This window comes from Brassica oleracea, chromosome C6 (genome assembly GCF_000695525.1).
Source record: "Brassica oleracea var. oleracea cultivar TO1000 chromosome C6, BOL, whole genome shotgun sequence".
Classification (NCBI taxonomy): Eukaryota; Viridiplantae; Streptophyta; class Magnoliopsida; order Brassicales; family Brassicaceae; genus Brassica; species Brassica oleracea.
This window is the reverse complement of record NC_027753.1, coordinates 13,008,761-13,027,272: the sequence shown is the minus strand read 5'-3', so window position 1 is coordinate 13,027,272 and position 18,512 is coordinate 13,008,761. Positions and strand designations below refer to the sequence as shown.

The 18,512-nt window shown below is 30.9% G+C and overlaps 2 protein-coding genes across 3 annotated transcripts; both read right to left on the bottom strand.

Annotated features, from left to right (window-relative positions):
• Window positions 1–6,243: 6,243 nt before the first annotated feature.
• LOC106296648 (putative clathrin assembly protein At1g33340) lies at window positions 6,244–8,694 on the bottom strand. The gene is made up of 2 exons (XM_013732827.1): window positions 8,613–8,694; window positions 6,244–8,341 (listed from the first exon to the last, which is right to left on the bottom strand). Exon 2 carries the CDS (start codon window positions 7,524–7,526, stop codon window positions 6,420–6,422), a length of 1,107 nt encoding a protein of 368 aa, XP_013588281.1. The 5' UTR covers window positions 7,527–8,341; window positions 8,613–8,694; the 3' UTR covers window positions 6,244–6,419.
• Window positions 8,524–10,021, bottom strand: LOC106296649 (peptide chain release factor 1). 2 transcript variants are annotated; one of them, XM_013732829.1, is made up of 6 exons: window positions 9,886–10,020; window positions 9,561–9,786; window positions 9,361–9,491; window positions 9,227–9,297; window positions 9,077–9,158; window positions 8,524–8,787 (listed from the first exon to the last, which is right to left on the bottom strand). In XM_013732829.1, exons 1-6 carry the CDS (start codon window positions 9,958–9,960, stop codon window positions 8,767–8,769), a joined length of 606 nt encoding a protein of 201 aa, XP_013588283.1. In that variant the 5' UTR covers window positions 9,961–10,020; the 3' UTR covers window positions 8,524–8,766. The 2 variants fall into 2 exon arrangements, with proteins under 2 accessions (XP_013588283.1, XP_013588282.1); XM_013732828.1 differs by having other exon boundaries at window positions 9,561–10,021.
• Between the last annotated feature and the right edge of the window lie 8,491 nt (window positions 10,022–18,512).

The window sequence follows — 18,512 nt, the reverse complement described above, 5'->3', positions numbered from 1 at the left end:
GATTTGTTACCGAAACATCAGCCATAGAATAGCAGTAAAACTTGACATCTTGCAAAACTATTGGAATGCTAGTTATCAGATACACAGTTAAATTTTTTTATTACAAAATTATATTTTCATTACAAATCTGATTATTTGATAAAAATGTTAAAACTGGTTTTTATCATTAGATGTTTAGATTGTTTGTAAGACGCTAGCAAACCCAAACATCAATGATCCACAAGTGCTAGGACGTAGAAATAAATGTTTGCAAAACGTTTCACACTGTTAATGAGAAAGAAAAAAACATTTGATAACTTGATGCCATAAAAAGTGATATTCCAATGTAAAGTAAGGGTAAATTAAAAAAAAAATACTCTTTTAATGTTATTTATATTTACATTTTAAAGTACCAATGTAAAATATTATTGTTTGAGAGATTAAGAATTATCAATACATTTGTAATGCTATTGTTTATTGGTCAGCACATTCTTAAAATTATCAAAACTCTCCTTTAAGAGTTTTGAACTTGAATCGTCTTCATGTATGATACAAGATTCATGTGCTCGAATATGACCACCATGTCACATTATTCATTTTATATTGGCTAGACAGCTTCATTGTTTTTAAACTTAACTTTTTCAGTTCTCAATGGTTAGAAGCATGATCAAAAGACAATTTAACAACATGAACAAGGATCTGAGTTTATACTGTAGCTCATGTATTTTTGTAATTTTGTAATACAATTTAAAATAAAGAAGCTTCTATTATTATATAGATTCTTGTTTATTACTGGTCAGCAACTTGTTCATTCACGAATTCATTTGGTTAGGCAGTGAATTTTCTGTTGAATTATGTGTTTTTGTAGTATACTTATTATTATTAATGTGAGAGAGATCAATTAATTAGATGTCTAAAAATTTAGAAAAGTTTGACGTTTAGATTTTTTTTGTTATTACGTCTGGTGGATGATGATATTTTTACTATGAATGATTCATTACGGATCTTATAAACAGTCTATATGACGGAGGAATTTTCAAAAACACTATAAGTTTTCTTTCATCATATCCTTTAGATCCACAAATGGTTTGCTGCCAACAAATCTTGCATAAATGAACAAACAGATCTTAACTTTCTAATATTTTGTTGGATTTGATATTTTCATATTCGCTTTAACACTAAGGTTTATCTCCCAAACACCAGCTACAAAGGAGCAGTAAAACTTGATATCTTGCAAAACTATTAGAATGTTAGTTATCATATACAAATAGTTAAATTTCTTTTGTTACGAAGATAATATTTTCATCCCAAATCTGATTATCTCTGATTATCCGATACAAAAAGTAAAATCTAGTTTTTTTCATACAGTACTTAAGTGTTGCTAATTTTCCGTGAGAAGCTGACGTAACCATCCACTACTGCTAGAAATAATGGAACTTTACCAATGGGACATATCGCACTTTGAAAATATGGCGAGGACTTGGACATAAAAGTATGCATAAACATTTCATACTTTTAACGAGAAACAGAAAAAATTAAAAAACATAATGGCACAAAAAAAATATTGTTTTAATTGTATTGATGTTTATATTTTAAGATTCCAATATAGAATATTACTGCTTGAGAGATTAATAATTATCAACATCCTCCCAATGTTAGTGTTTATTGTTAAGCACACTCTCAAAATTTTCAACACGGTTTTTAAACGTTTGGAGTTATAATCGTCTTCCTTTAGGATACAAGATTGATGTGTTTGATTATGACTACCATGTCACATTATTCATTTCGTATTGGCCATACAGCTTCATTATTCTAAGACTTAACTTTTACAGTACTCAATGGTTAGATGCATGATTAAATGACAGGTTAACAACATGATGAAAGATCCGAATTTATAATGTAGCGCATGTTTTTCTATTATTTTGTGATACAATATAAAATAAAGAAGTGTTTATTATTGTATAGATTCTTGTTTATTACTGTTGAGCAATCTGTTTATTCACGAATTTATTTGGTTAGACAGTGAATTTCTTTTGAATACTTGACTTTACATGTTTGTGTAGTATTTTTTTTATTATTACTTACAGAGAGAATGTTTTCATTTATATATCTAAAAATTTAGGAAAATTGGATTTTTAAATGTTGTTTGTTATTAGGTCGAGTGAATGATGATGTTTTCACTTGAAATAATTCAATACAGATCCTAGAAACACTCAATATGATGTAGGATTTTTCAAAATAACTATTTGTTTTCATCTATCATATCGATCAACAACCGGTGTGCTGCCAACAAGTCATGTATGAATGAAAAAAATGGATTTTATCTTTGTAATATATATATTTTTTGGTTTTTATGTTTTTAGATTCACTTGAACACTTAGGTTATCACCCAAACATCGGCCACAAAGAAGCAGTAAAACTTGACATCTTGCAAACTATTGAAATATTATCGGATATACACAGTTAAATTTCTTTTATTACAAATATGATATTTTATCACAGATCTGATTATTAGTTACAAAAGGTTAATTCTTGTTTTTTTATATGGTGTTTAAGTGTTGCTGATTGTTCGCGACATGATAGCAAACCTAAATATCGATGATTCACAAATGCTAGAGATGGTGAAACTTTACAAAAGAGACAGATCAAACTTTGAAAAAATAGCAAGTACGTGAATAAAGATGTATGCAAAAACTTTTCATACCATTAATGAAAATTAAAAAATATTTGAAAATATGATGGTATAAAAGTACTACTCCGAGTTATGGTAATGGTAAATTAAAAAATGATGTTGTTTAATTGTATCGATGTTTACATTTTAATGTACCAATGTAAAATATTACTCGTTGAGAGACTAAGAATTATCAACACAGTCTCAATGTTATTGTTTATTGGCCAGCACACTTTTAAAATTATCAACACACTTTTTAAGGGTATACGTTCTAAGTTAAAACTCATTATAATCATTTCTTTGATCATGATCAATAACTGTATTTCAAATAATCTACCATCGAATTCGTGCCTACAAGTAGTACGTACCGAATTCAGATTCAATACTTGCTAGCCATCATTTTTTCCTCATCAACATGTATGCAACATGAAGTTACAACAAAGCCAAAAAGATAAGGTTCTTTGTTTCAAAAAAATACTTCTTTTAGTTAGCATAATGACTTTTTTTCCTAAGCTTATCTAAGACTTATCTCAAACGCTCAACATGATTTTTCATAGTTTTACTATATATTAGTATGTCGTCAGAGTACACAACCACAAGTTGAACTATGAGAGCCCTCAAAACATGATTCATTAAACTCATGAATGTGTTAGGTGCATATTAGAAAAAACCAAATTATTTATACAAAATAAGAAGATAAGTTTACATTCTCAGTTACTTTAGGCTGGCCTGTTAAGGCATTTATGGCTAGAGGTATACTTCTAGACAAGCTTTATGACCTGCTATTACATAAATACTCTTGTGTGTAAGGAGATGTGTGACCTGGTTTTGTAAAAGCTAAAGACTAGTTATGGCTCTCTCTTTGCAATTAATTGTCAGATTTATGGAGTGATGTGCTTTAATAACGACCGTCAGATTAAAGGAAAGTAAAATTCATCTGACAACCGGTGTTAAAAGTAATACAAATCCAGAAAAAGGGAAGTTGATGGATAATAAATGTGTCTCTTCCCGTGCTGGTTTTTGACGAAGATATCTTCTTTCTTTTAGGAATCTGTGGAAAGGATTCGAAGATTTGTAATCCACTTTGCAAATTTCTATTCGTGTTTTAGATAGCTGTTTGACGCCATGTAACTTGTGGTTGTCTCTGTTTTGTGAACAAAAATAATTATAACATGACCACATTACATTGACCACACATATTTTTTGTAGGTTCAAACCACAAATAAAGCTAGCAGCGAACATTTACTACCACAACACTTTGATCATTTACTGACACAAATGAAGTCAACATATGTAGATAATGATCGGTAGCCTTGTAAGCAACTCTTTGTACAAACTAACCCTTAGAAGAACTCCTATAATTGTGGTAAACCACAGTATGGTGGCCACACATAGTGGATGTGAGAGATGACCACAACTGCGTTGGTGACCAAGCATACAACAAACATTAACTTTCATGAGTTTATCTTTATCCACAGCTGCGTTGAACTTTCTTGATTTCTTTTGGATGTCGTACCGTTGCTGAATAGAGACTAGAGATAATCATTTCTACTATAATCAAAGATAGAAAGGGTTCAAACCATCAACTACACCATGGTAAACTAGATACAAGGAAGGGACCGTAAACAGGAGAAGCTCATGGGCAGAGGAGATTGACGCACTTCCCCGGCTCCGGACCCAACCATATAGCCCCAGACCACCGCAAGGCCACGACGTAGCATGAATCCTTCGCTTCTCCCACCCAAATCGAATGGAGGAAGATCAGGAGCACGAATCCAGTAGATACCACCGCGATTCACCGACGACGGACACTATAGCAGACAGCCCATGACCACCTCGACAAATATGTCCAAAGATGAACTCTTAGATCTGAATTCTCCCGATCCACATCCAAAGCTTAAACAAAATACAAAATACACACTAGAAACCTAAAGAAATCAAACTAGACCGCCGGTGGTGCTAAAGGAGCCACCATAGGCCACCGGAGATTCAGTTGCAGAAAACGAAGAGTGGAGGAAAAGACTCGGGAGAGAATATAAGGTTTTTTTTCTTTGGTTAGTAACTCATCTAGTTTAGGTTTTTATTTTTTTAAACATTATGTCTCTGATTTTGGTTGAAGGGTAAATTAGAGAATTGCACATGAGAAAGTATGTGACATGGGGAAAGTATGTCAGAGTGATAAGAAATAAGTGAAAAGTATGCCAGAGCGTAAATTTTTCAAATAAGAATACAGTTAAGCTTTCTTATTTTAGTACATTTTTAGCTTCTTCTTTTTTCCCCAAATTTTTCTTAGCTCAATTTTAGATCAATATATAAATAAAATATATATTTTGTTTGTATAATGAATTTTATTTATTTTTTTCTTTATTTTGATATCTACTTTCATATTGTAAAAATATGAATAACTATTAAGAAAAAGTGAAATATGATGGACAATGTAAAATAGATAAAATGTGGATAACACGATGTACATACATATGAAATGTGGATGAATTTTAATAGATGATTTGTGGATTGAGAAGTTGTGGATAGATAATATGTAAACAAAGAAATTATGGACATTGAATTGGGAATAGTAGTTATTGTGGATCTGGATGGTGGTCGAGAGTTTTTTGGATCTGGATGGTGGTCGAGAGTTTTTCATATATTTTTTATATGTTTTGTATCAATATCATAAGTTAATATGTTTTTATTATACACTTTACAATATAATATTAATTAGACAGATTAGAATTTTAAGAAACAAAAAAAAAAGAATGTACAAATTAAATGTGATTATCAAACGAGTGTGGATGTAGTTTATGTGGACGAGCTTACAACATACATTCTCACAGTGAATTTTATTTTTCTGTAAATACCTTTTAAGTGACATGATTTTTTTAGTGAACAAGCTATCAATGGACATATTTTGATGAACGCGTCTGAGCGTGAACAAAATAAAAAAAGTTTTAAACCAATTTTTATGGACATGTTCTTGTGGACAAATTCATGTACTCGGACTCGTGTCGGCGAGTCTATGTTGATAGAATCGTGTGGACGATATATTGATTATTTTGTAGATAATTTGTCGTAGAAATGTGTAGCTTTCTATGCATTTACGAATGATTTCTTTAAAATTTTTGACATATATCTTTAAAAAAAATCTAGAGGATGATAAATTACCACTTGAAGTATTTTTAATAGGATTTCTTTATATCTGTCTAAAATAATTATGAATTAAAAAACTAGGATCACATAAGAAGGAGTGGAGAATAATTTCCATAGAAAAAAAAGAAGAAGTAGAATCACTGGAATATGAAATTTGGATAAATTCACGTTGGAAGAACGAGAAAGACGAGAAAAAATAAAAAAAAATGTAAATATACATAATTTTCAGTTAGAGAGTTTTTGGTCTTTTAGCATTAGAAAGTGTTTTACCATCACAATGTCTTTTAACGTGTAATTGATAAGACAAAATGTGTCTCCAAGTGTAAATTTTTCTTTTTGTTTTATGCAATTTTTTCTGTCATTTCGCTGTGTCAACCATTGCCACATTAATTCACTTGTTTCAAAAATGTTACACTGAAAATATGCGCTAGATTATTATATGAACTCCGATAAAACCGTGTATTGATTGGTATTATATAAATTGATAACAATTGGATTTTGTAACATGAATCAGGGACACAATTTTCCTAACCATCTATGGGATAAGCGAGATGACCTCTACCTTTGTATTCCACAATTTTCTTATATTTCCTTTGAGATGAATGATTAACACTCATATGCTCTATGTTGGCTTATCTGATTCTTCATTGTCAAAAACAACCCATACCATGCTGATTTTGGTCTCCACTGGTAACAAGAAAAGACTGGTAGATGCAAATTTTTCATTGCAAGTGACTGAATCTCTTAAGTTGGTGGAGACAGAGAAACCTCTTTCACCGCCAGTGCGCTTCAACACAGAACCTGCACGAGTATTATAGCTTGAGCATTGCCCCAGTGCTACTGTATGATCCATAGTAATAGCTTGCACAGATGGGTAATCCAAGCTCTTCATGCCGGTGAACCCTCTACACTTTTCATACATGACACGAAGATCTTCAATCTGTTGAGAACCTTTTCTCAGCATCCCGCAAGCTAAATCTCTTGCGGGTCTTGAAAGATCAAATAGCATGTCACTCAGTGCAGCTATGCCATCAGAATACGTCATGTAGACTTGGAAACTCTCTTTCAAGATGCTGCCTGTAGCTGCTTGGACGAGGTTATCCATACGCCATACATCAACCGGTGAACACTTCAACACCTTTGCAATGAATTCCTGGCACTTTGGTAAGATATGGAACACAAGATCCATTGATTTCTCTTTGTAACGACTACACTTTGTACCGCCAGACATTACAGGTTCAAGCTTACCAGCTTGGTTGATGATCCATCCAACTCTTTCTTCGAGATAAGCTACATAGTTCTGGAGAAAAGCAAAAGATGGATGATCCTGGCTCATCATGAACCAGCAGCAACCTATTTGGAGATGGCCAGAGGTGTGTGCGATATGCAACTGCTGCTCGATGCAGCGACTGCTACTACGCAAGAGACGGTGGATGAGTAACAGAGTTTTACCAGCGACTAAGTAATCTCTTGTCTTGGCTAGACGGCGTGAGATCTGTTCAGCAAGAAAAGGAACTGCTCCTGGAGTGTTAGAGACATGGAAGAGAATCTCGTGCATGGTTTTGTCACCAACAGGGCAATCATCATGGCTTGTAGCTCGAACCACAGCAACTTCAATGTCAAAAAAAGATTTCTCATTGTAGTTTTGTACAATAGCTCTGCCAATAGAGGCTTGATCCTTGGCGTGGCCAAGAACTTGCCTAAACTTGGCAGATAAGTGAAGCCTCATTGATATATACAAGACTAAACAACACTATTGGATTTGTGATGTCTTATAAGAACTGTTTCTGTAGTGAAGTGTATATATACATGAGTAACATGATTATACAATTATACATGAAGGCAAGAGGAGAAAGTTGCCAATAAAAGAACAGAAAACCCCCCAACAAAATGGTGGTGAGGAATCAAATCTTTTCTATCAACTTAAAGTAAGGAATTGGAATTGGAATTATCCTTGCAAATAGTATTAAACAGGGCTTAGGCCTAATGAAAGTCAACGTCACTTTTGAGAGAGATGCTGTAAGAACTTTATGACTAGAATAGAACATCCCCACAAACATATATCTGCTTTTCTTTACAGAGCGGAGTGACAATGGCATCAACATAGAGTTCATTTTACCAAAAGCTGATCATTCACTACACGAATCACTCATCCATTGGTAGAATCTTAAAGATTCATCACACAAGAGATAAAAGGGAAGGTGAATAGTCGCTGCTAATTCCAAGAGAAGTCAAGGAATCTCGCAATCTCAGAGCATACCTTCAGAGTTTGAGATTCATGTGTAAAATATACAAAGGAGTGAGTCAGAAGGCACCCACGAGACTCTCACTCAACTCTTGGGTTTTTTTTCTTTCTCAAGAGTCAACTCCATAAAAGTTATTTCTTTTTGCTGTGTGGGGAAGAGGAGAACCTCATTCTGCAAGAATCTGATTCTCACTCTTTTGCTATTTTCAAATGTCCAATATACCTGAGAACATTCCCTCCAGGCAGTGACCGGTTTTTCTTCATTTGCTCCACTGACCAAGATATTTAGCGTGTATTAACTGCACTCAGTGTAGCAGTGTAGCTAACATCAGGAACAAAAAAAGAAAGAACGAGAGCCATCTCTACATTGCTATATGAGAATCATATCTTCCAAAGGGAGATAACATCACTGCAAGTTGCTGTCAATTGAATTTTAAGCGTGCATGCAATTCATTAAATGGAGAGAAAACAAGAACAAAGATAATAGGAAGAAATCTAATCCAAAATGGTTCCAACAGTATTAGCTTCAAAGGTCCAACACAATCACAACAAAATGGGACGCAAAATTACCATAAATATTTTAGCAGCCTATTTAGTAGTATATCATCTCAAAATAGGTGACGATCTGAATGATATTAGAAGAACAAATGCTGGACAGAACTCAACATTTATACTTTGTTTTGTATACAAAATAAGGACATTTTCAAAGGTCCCACCATCCAGACTACTTGAGAGGCTTCATTCCCTGAAAACTCAGAAAAAGGTTCGTCACTTTATAAACTAGTCAGCATGCTGAAAAATTCAAATAACAGTGATAATATAGCAAGAGCTAAGGAAGACAAAAACATTCATTTCATGCGCATCAACACACAGACTTGTATCCAGGAGGCAGAACCAAATGAAGATACTTTCATATTGATTCATTCCAAGATAAAATTAAATCTAAAGTAGTTTAAAAGCAGGACCTTATAAAGATAAACAGTTTGCGCTATGACTAGTGTATCGGCAAAGTATAGAGAACAAAGAGTACGTACCTTGGCTGCCCTCATGCTATTGACTGCCATACGAAGACCATCATGTGAGAGTATCAAACGAGACAAGCCACCAGTGCTCAAACTGAAACATCAAAAAGTAACATGACTCAAAGTTCAGGCAAAAGTACATGTTCAAGAAGGATGAGTCACCCCAGCAACTTGGCAGAGTCCGCGATAGAACCGTCAGAAGCAGAGATAACGTCAAGCAAAGCTTGCATTCCCTGTAAACGAGTACTTGTGAGTAAAACGAGAGGTGAGCTAAAGGGAGAGAAAGAGAGTCATACAGGTACAAATTTAGGATTGTTGGGACCAATCTGTGAACCAGAAGAAGAAGTTCTAATGGTGGACTTGGGAGGCAGGATCTGAAGAAGCTCGGGAGGAGGAGAATAGGCATCAATGTCCACCTTGTTCCTCACTGAAGAAACAAGCAAGTTCAGTTATAAGATAATGAAATCATGCGAGAAGGGATTGGAGTTGATGAGACCTTTGATAGCAAGGAGAGTGCGAAGCCGGTTAAGAGCAGAAGCTCGGTTCTTGTGCTGTGAACGGTCCTCTACGGCCTGAGCTACGATTCCGGTGGGGAGGTGTTTAAGTCTAACGGCGGAGTCACGCTTGTTCCGGTGTTGTCCGCCGGGCCCTGAAACTCTAAAGGTCTCGAATTTGCATTGCTTCATCAACTCTTCGTCGCTATACTTCAAAAAATTGGGACCCTGAACGATATCGGAGCCGTCGGACGATGAAAAACAGATAATCGATTGTAGTCGGTAGCTCAATTCGTTGGAAAGAAGAGTCCGGGGACAGTAACTAACCGAAGACGGGAAAGTTCGACGGGCGATAAGAGGGAACCTGGCGTGAAAGAGCGCGGCTACGGCCATAATCGCCATAGGAATCGTTTCGAGGGGAAAGATGACATCTCCTAGTCTCCGCCCAGCCCATGAGAAACTATCTAGTAGTCTTGGCCCAGTTAGATAACACTATCAAGTACTATCTAAACACATTCAGATCTCTTTTGATCCGCTTCAAAAACAATTATATTTTAAAAAAGTTTGGATATGTTGTATTTGGATTTTAAAATTTCAAAGATATTGTGTATCTATCTATCTATATTATTTTTATTTTTTGTAACTGATTATGATCTATACCATACGAAGAAGAACACAACCCCTAGAAATACAAGATGATGTTTTATTGATGGAATCTGGAAGAAACAAAATCAATTTTCATGTCAATGTTAATTTTACGGCAATGGAAACCCATAATATCAAATTATATCACCGCTACATGAAAATATGAGGTCTTGATCTGGGCCATAGAATCCATGAACTCTTTTCGAATATAAGAGGTTGTGTTTGCAACAGACTACTATTCAATTAGTGGAAATGGTGTTTATACCAAAAAAATGTAAAATAATTTGAACCATCTGACGATTTTTTCCAAACAGTCAAAAAAATATACCAAAGACGTAAAATATAATGGCAAACAAACCTGCACGTGGTACTTATATTAAATTGTGGTGTATGTTAATCTAGTACCGCCGGTTCCTTTTTTAGTTAGTGTTCTATTGACGAAAATACTATTCCTTTGGTTTCTTTTTGTATGATGCTTTAGAAGATATTTTTTGTTTTAATTTATACGATGTTTTGATTTTCTTATGTAAAACTATTAAAGTTGCTGATTCAAATATTAAAATTTATGTGTGGTTTCTTCTCTTAGATCATGTGCAATGGTTAACATAATTCTACACTCTATTTTTCTCTTTTTCCTTAAACTTTCTTCATCATCTTCTCTCTCTTCCACCTAATTATTCAACACTCAATTCATTTTAAACCTCTAAAATATCTTTGTTTAATAAAATTCAACACCTTGCCTCACCATTTATAATTCATCTCTTATAATTTAATAACCACATATTAATAATATTTTTATTGTAATTAACTTAAATAACTAAGAAACACAATTTTAATAATTTTTATTTTATATTATATTTTTACCTAATTTTAAAATTAATACTAAAATTAATATTATTAACTAAAAATTTTAAAACACTGAAATAGTTGATTAGAATCCAATAAAAGAAACATAACAAAAAATGACATTTTTAATATCTTAATAAAACAAGAATAGTCTTTATTCGTAGATAATAATAAAAATATATTTTTTGATATATTTTTTTTATATATAGTTTACTTTCACATAAAGTTCAAAAATTGAATAAAATAAAAAATAAAAAAATCTAGACAACCAATAAGAATTAAACACATGACAATGTGGACCATTTTTTCCAACAAGTTATTCAACTTGTGTGAACCCTCCAAATTCACCAACCTCATTGCATTACATTCAAAAGTTGAATAAATAATTCAACACCGTCATTGTCGTTGACAAAAAAAACACTCATTATTTATAGTTTTACTTGTATTATGGCACATGCTATGCATAAGCACATTATATTTATCAATATATTATGAAATGTTAATTAAAAAAAATTAAAGTATATGAAGGTAACAATACATGTTTTTGTTAAAATATAAATATGAATATTAGCTAATACGACTGCTTCATTATAATTGTATATTTAAAAATGTATAAACTAATGTTCAAAATAGTTAGAGAAATTTTAAAATAAAAGCATAATTTTAGAAAAATATATATATGTTAAAATTTTATAGAAACTAAATGCATTATTATTATATTTTTCCCATTAAACCCATTATTTATTTTCAATTATACTAACAATTCTTCTTATTTTTGGCTTTCATAGTTTTGCTCGATTTTGTCTTATTTATTTTATGAAAACTTTAAACAAATATCAATGCTGAAATAAAACCAAGGTTGATGGTTTCATAAATTATATTTATATAATATTCCAAATGTTTACTGTAGAGATCCAAGAAATAAACCGAAAGGGAATACTAAATGATTATGGGATTAGAAAAAGCAAACAACTCACCTAGTTGTTAAAAGACGCAATTAGCATTCATAAACCTGAGGGTGTATATAATATTCCTTCTTCTCTTCAAGCCAGCCTTCGTTGGTGATTGTTTTTTTTTTCAATCTTTAGATGGTTTTATGTTGGTTTGATCTTCAATGAAATCTATTTGTATATAAATGTCACAGTCACCGCAAGATTTGTTTTTGACGGATTAAAACTGAATTTAAGAAACACTTTGTAAATTTTTTTCTTTTAAAAAAAACCTCTATAAAATGAACTGAAGAAACTGATAAAAGTAAACATGAAGACGATTATGCATCCTCATTATCCTCTCTTGGCCAACCGACACAGAGAATTTCTACAAAGCTCAATCCTCATTTACAAAAAAAACAAAAACTAATTCACTCTTGTTTTGTCAAGGGAGAATGAATGTTTCGTGTGTTAAGAAAATGTTTTGAAATTATTTGATTTTAGTTCTTTTGTCTTCTTGTTGCACCATTCCAGATCCAAACTCACATTTTGCTTTGATATTAATGGAGTGGTTCTTTCTCAAATATAATGGAAGATACATGATTAGAAAAATCGAGAAATAATACATAAAGATCGTGAAAATTGTAAGTGGCTTGATTAGTGGGTGTGTAAACTGCCTAACAGTTTATTTGTTATTAATAATAACTTTTCTTTTCTGTAAGCAACTAAAACAATGTTGAAAACTGATAATTTAAAATTAAAAATATGGTAAAAATATCATTCATAGAATTTTCAACTGATATCTATTTATAGTATAAAAGATTTGTTCATAATAGCAATGATTAATTACCTTCTTGTCACTTTTTTGTTGCAACCGAGTGCTTTTAATAAATATATTTTTTCCTTAATTTTGTGTGGTTATGCTAAAACATCATACAAAAAGAAACATAAGGATTATTATTTATGAACTAATTTTCGAATTTTTAATGTTCTTCGTTATTTTAGGCTCAGTCATTAGTTTTGATAAGAAATTTTAGTGATTTAACTGATAATTTATCATTAAATTCAAAATAAACAATAAATGGATAATAATAGTTCTAGCGATATTTTCATAATTATGTTTATATTATATATATTAGTAGTATTAAACCAACTCTATCGTAGTATATATATATATGAATTTTATGGATTTTAAAGGTGGAATAAGTAACATTAATGTGGATTGGTTCCATCGAAATTCCTTTGCATTTGCATTTTGTCAATCTTTTGAGGAATTGTACCTATTTTGAGAAATTCTCATGTCAAAATATCTGGGATAAAGTATGAATCTCCTTTTATAAATTTACTTCAAAATAAAAATACTCAAAATCGCTTGCCATCACGCAAAAAAATCTGTTTTTATGCAAGTTTTTCACATTTTTTTTTGTAAAACATCTTTAGCGCCTTTCCTGTTCATTCATAAAATATTTTCAAAATTTTTTGGAAAATATAATTAAAAAAGGATACAAATGTGGACTAAAACATATAAGAAACATAATTAAAAAGTTAAAAATAATAAAACAGAAATATGGAAGGTTTAACCGGCCCCCTAAAAACAAAGCATATTATTAAAACAAAGTATAAAATTAAAAAGGATGAATATGATTAAAATTTTATTTATTAAAAACTTACTTTAAAGGAGATTGTAGAAATGTTCTCGATTATAAGGATGAGATAAAGTGAAAGGGAGGAAATGAATGAAAGAGTAAGAGATTGAGAGAATGAGAGCTTTGGTTTACAACTGAAAAAATCTCCTCTATATAGGCGTTTACAAGGGTGCAATTATACAAACAAATTTAAAAATAAAATAAATATGACATAAATGGATGATACGACTTGCAAAACCCGTTTCCACTTAGCTTCATAAATGTTTGATGTATGTGGACTCTGGTCTTCATGGCTACATGATACGGTACTTAATGATTTTTTGGATTTTTAAGCCAAGAAAGAGGGTGTTTCGTTAAGTGTTTGATTTTTTTTTTAAATTCCTTTATCAAGGTAAAAAAATTTGACGGATTAAGGTTTAAGTGATTTTGTATTTATCCATGACTCCGAATTTTGTCCGGATAACATGAATTGGATCTGATAGCAATTAAAAGATCCATGAAAATACCCAAGAAAAATGTAATTTTGATTGGAAGAGGGCTAGTGGGGAAAAATTATTTTCTTCTTCAGGCAAAATGAAATATGTCTTGAAGATTTGGAAGGATTATTGGATACTGGGTTTGAAAATTTTTGTGACATAACCAAAGTAATTCCATCATTGTATACAAACCAATAGGGAGATTTGAATTGGTTACAAGTGGTGTAAAAAAAGATCAACTATGTGTGTTTGTGTTTAGGAGATTTAATTGTACCATGCTTGACAATAATCCCAACCGTTGAAGGGAACATTATAACAAGGGTGATTTTTTTCCAACTGGAAGATTTTTTTAGATCTTCTAAAAAATTTAGATTGTTAAGATCATATTCTCAATACTTGATGCAATGATTTTATGGATTTTGAAGCTGGAATAAGCAACATCAGTGTGGTTTTCGTTTCGATAATTTTTTTTGAAGAAAACTGATTATGTTAATTTCAAAATAGTTTGAAAGAATAACACAAATTTATTTGTATTATGTGGTTTGATGAAATTTTTCCCCAAAATATTTTTTCGATTGTTAAACATGGATCATTATTTACAGAAAAATCATTTTCAATATTTATAATATTTTTGTAGATGTGTTTTTCGAAAATCTCCGATGGAGAGCTTTAAGAAATTAATTTCCTTCGGATTAATCTACAAATTATTTGAAGTTTTGAAACAATTTTATGAGTCTGTTTTTCTCTTACAATCATTTTTGAAGAGACCTCGTCAAATTTTAAAGAACCTTGAGAATGAGAGTTTTGGAAGATTCACCAAACTCTTGCTTTGAAAACTAAGCTCGAAAGCCTTTTGCATTTGTTAAATTCTTCAATATATTTTAGACATTTATTTGGTTTTAAATATTCTTGGGGGTGCAGGGAGTTTTGGTTCGACAGCTCCTTTGATGACCCATTCATGTGGAAAATTTATATTTTTCCATCGGATGGATCTTGAAATAACGGATTTATCTTGAGAGATCAGTTTGAAGCAAGAGGGTTTCTCCTTTCTGGTGGAAAGTTTTACCTTTAAAGAAAACACACTTACTATATCTTTGTAATAAAATATAAAGATTAAAGCAATTGAAATTGATCCTTCAATCTTTTCATAATTTTATATTTTAACTTGTAACACCAAAGATTTAACAATATTTTTTTTTCATTTAGAGAAACTCTAACGTTTGGATACCAATCAAAAGAAACTGGTGCAGTATATAAACTCGAATCAAGAAATCTTAGCAAATAATATTCAAATACTTTAAATCTATATCTCTTAAAATAGCTAATATTGAAGTATTTAACCCTACTTGCGAAAGAGGTTTAATACCGACTTGGACTAAACCAATATGTATATATTTTAAAAAGATTTATCTATGTCTTTGCACAAAAATTTAAGAAAATAAATGAATTGTTTCAAAAAGTTTTGTAAGTTGAATTTCACATTCTTCTATTTTGATTGAAAAAAATTGCTTTTAGAAAATTCAATTTTTATATTTTATTAATTTGATCCTTATATCTATTCTTTTATGGTACTAGAATCATGTTTGTGTGTAAGCATCTAAGATTTGGGTGCTGGTGATCTACTAATTTTTCATATTTGGTTATGATAGTTATAAATTTTAGTCCTGCTTTGTGTATTTGGTGGTCTAAGCAAGGTCATAAGTCCCATAGTTGTTGGGAAAACAGAACCTTCGTCTAGACATGATTGCAAGGAGTCTTAACAACTTTACCTCTAGAATATAAAAATGGAATCATACTTTATATCAACATCATACAAATTTTAGTCTAACATTAGGATTTTGGAAAATTCACATATCTGAAAATGATTGTTATAAAAGTGCAGTTAAAGTCCCTTTTGGCCAGAATCAATATAATGTAATGTCTTTTGGTTTTCAAAAGGGAAAATTCCATATAAATATCTCAACTAAATTTTGTTAAGCTTTTTAATACCCAAACTTTTTTGCTACCCAGTTTAATACCCCAAGTAATTTTTTTTTTCATTGAAATACACAAACCTTTAAAACTGCACCCCTTTTAATACCCAAACTTTTTTTTTAATTAAAAATACTAATAAGTTTCAAACAAAATTTAAAATATTTCCAAAATCTACAAAACAATCTTATAAAATTCTGTTTCTTTCTGTTAGAAAAATAAAAGTAACTAAATTCTTTATAATCTTAAAGTTTGTAATAATTTTTTTAAGTTTTGAATATTGAATTTAGTTTGTTTTCTGAAACAGAAAAAAAATTATTCTTTTTCTTCAAAATTAATTTTTAAATTTTTTTAAAAAAAATTAATTTTTAAAAAATTTAAAATTTTCTCCCTAATTTATTTACCTTCTTTCCTAAATATTAAAACAAAATTAGAACTTTTTAACATTTGTTTCTTAGATTTTGGAGAGTTTTTAAATTTCGTTTAAAACTTATTATATTTTTACTTAAAATAAACAAAGTTTGGGTTTTAAAAGGGGCACAATTATAAACTTCTTTGTATTAAAATGAACTAAATAATTACTAGAGGTATTAAACTGGGTAACGAAAAAATTTGGGTATTAAAAAACTTAATGAAATTTAGCTGGGGTATTTTTATGGAATTTTCTCTTTAAAAATGCACATTCTGAATTAAAAAAAAACATGAATAATATTTTATCTGATTTTTTTTGTCAACAATATATTATCTAAATAGTCAAATTTTTCATTTTCTATATTGATGATATACTAATATTTTCTAATTCTATTGATGAACATTTCAAAAATCTTAGACATTTTTTTTATGTTACGAGAAAAATGATCTTGTTGTTTCCAAAACAAAAATGTCTCTATTCCAAACAAAAATCAGATTTCTAGGTCTTTACATATCACAAGGTGTGATAACACCTATTGAAAGATCTTTAGATTTTTCAAAACAAATTACAGAAAAAAATATTGATAAAACTAAATTACAAAGACTCTTTGAATATTTATGTTTTAGATTTCTGACCTAATATAAACGCATTCAATAGCTAAACTTTTACACATTTAAACTTTTACACATTTAAACTTTTAAATGATTGAGAAAACAGGTCTTAGAATCTCTCGTCTGCATATAGTATATCCATATATAAAAAAAATCATAGAAGCAGATGTTTCAAATGTAGGATATGGGAATATTCTTAAACAAAAGTATTTAGATTGTCGTAAAAATGTTGTACTATTTACATCATCACATTGGAACGATATCCAAAAGAACTATTCTACTAACAAAAAATTAAATATAGTTTTTGTATTCAAAAATCTGAAAACGATTTTAAAGAAAAATTTCTTTTACAAAATTATTTCAAAAGTGCTAAATAAATTTTACAATAGACGTAAAAATCTTGCATCAAAATAGATTTTTGCGCGATGACAAACAATTTTGAATATTTTTATTATGAAATAAAATTTATAAAAATATATTCAAACTTTGTCTCAGATTTTTTGACACGAGAATTTCTCCAAACATGTACCATGCCTCTGAAATAGTTTTAGTCATCACAAAACTTAGTTTTGATAAAAATCTGTAGTATAACCATCTTTCTCTGACAACTTGGTCTTAAATTACAACAGCTGACAGCTATAACCTCATCTTTCATATTTTTGTACGACCACTACACCCATCAAAATGTCCTCGAACTAAGCATTGCCATATGCCATTTGAATAACATTTCGGAATAACTGGTTAATGTATATGATGAAAAATCTCTCAAAATATTTTCATTGTTATAAAAATAACGGAAAAGTCTATCTTTATTCATAACATAGATGTTTTTTATATAGAAGATTACACCGTCATAGATAAATGGAAAGATTACAAATCATAATCTCTTGGTTATGAGCAATCCACAATCTGGTTCATAACACTCACCCTTTGATGCCATAACCATTTAGAGCTTGTAATGTGTTTTAATGTTGCCTCATTAAAACCTTACCAGGAAACCCCAATTGGGACAAAACCATGGTGAAGGAAAAAGAGTACAACACACATTACTCCCCCTGATTTGGACATTACTGAAGGGTCCTTGGACCTCTCCAATATTCTGCAATCCGTGGGTGATGAAGATCTTGGGCAGAATATGTTTCGTCCTCGAACATGATAGTTGGTTCTTCTTTACCATCGGCCATGCCACAATCTGATCGAACATATTGAGTCATCGACCTCAAATACACACACACGAAATCTTTCTTGGATGATGTTGATGTGATATGCGTGTACCACCATGTTTAAAACATAACCTGTCTGAAAACAAATCAACAAAACCAAATAACCCCTCTTTGGGCTGGTTAGTATAAAATAAAACAAAATCAAAGGCTTCTTCATCATCCTTCTTATTGACCAATCAGATCAGTGTCTAAAAT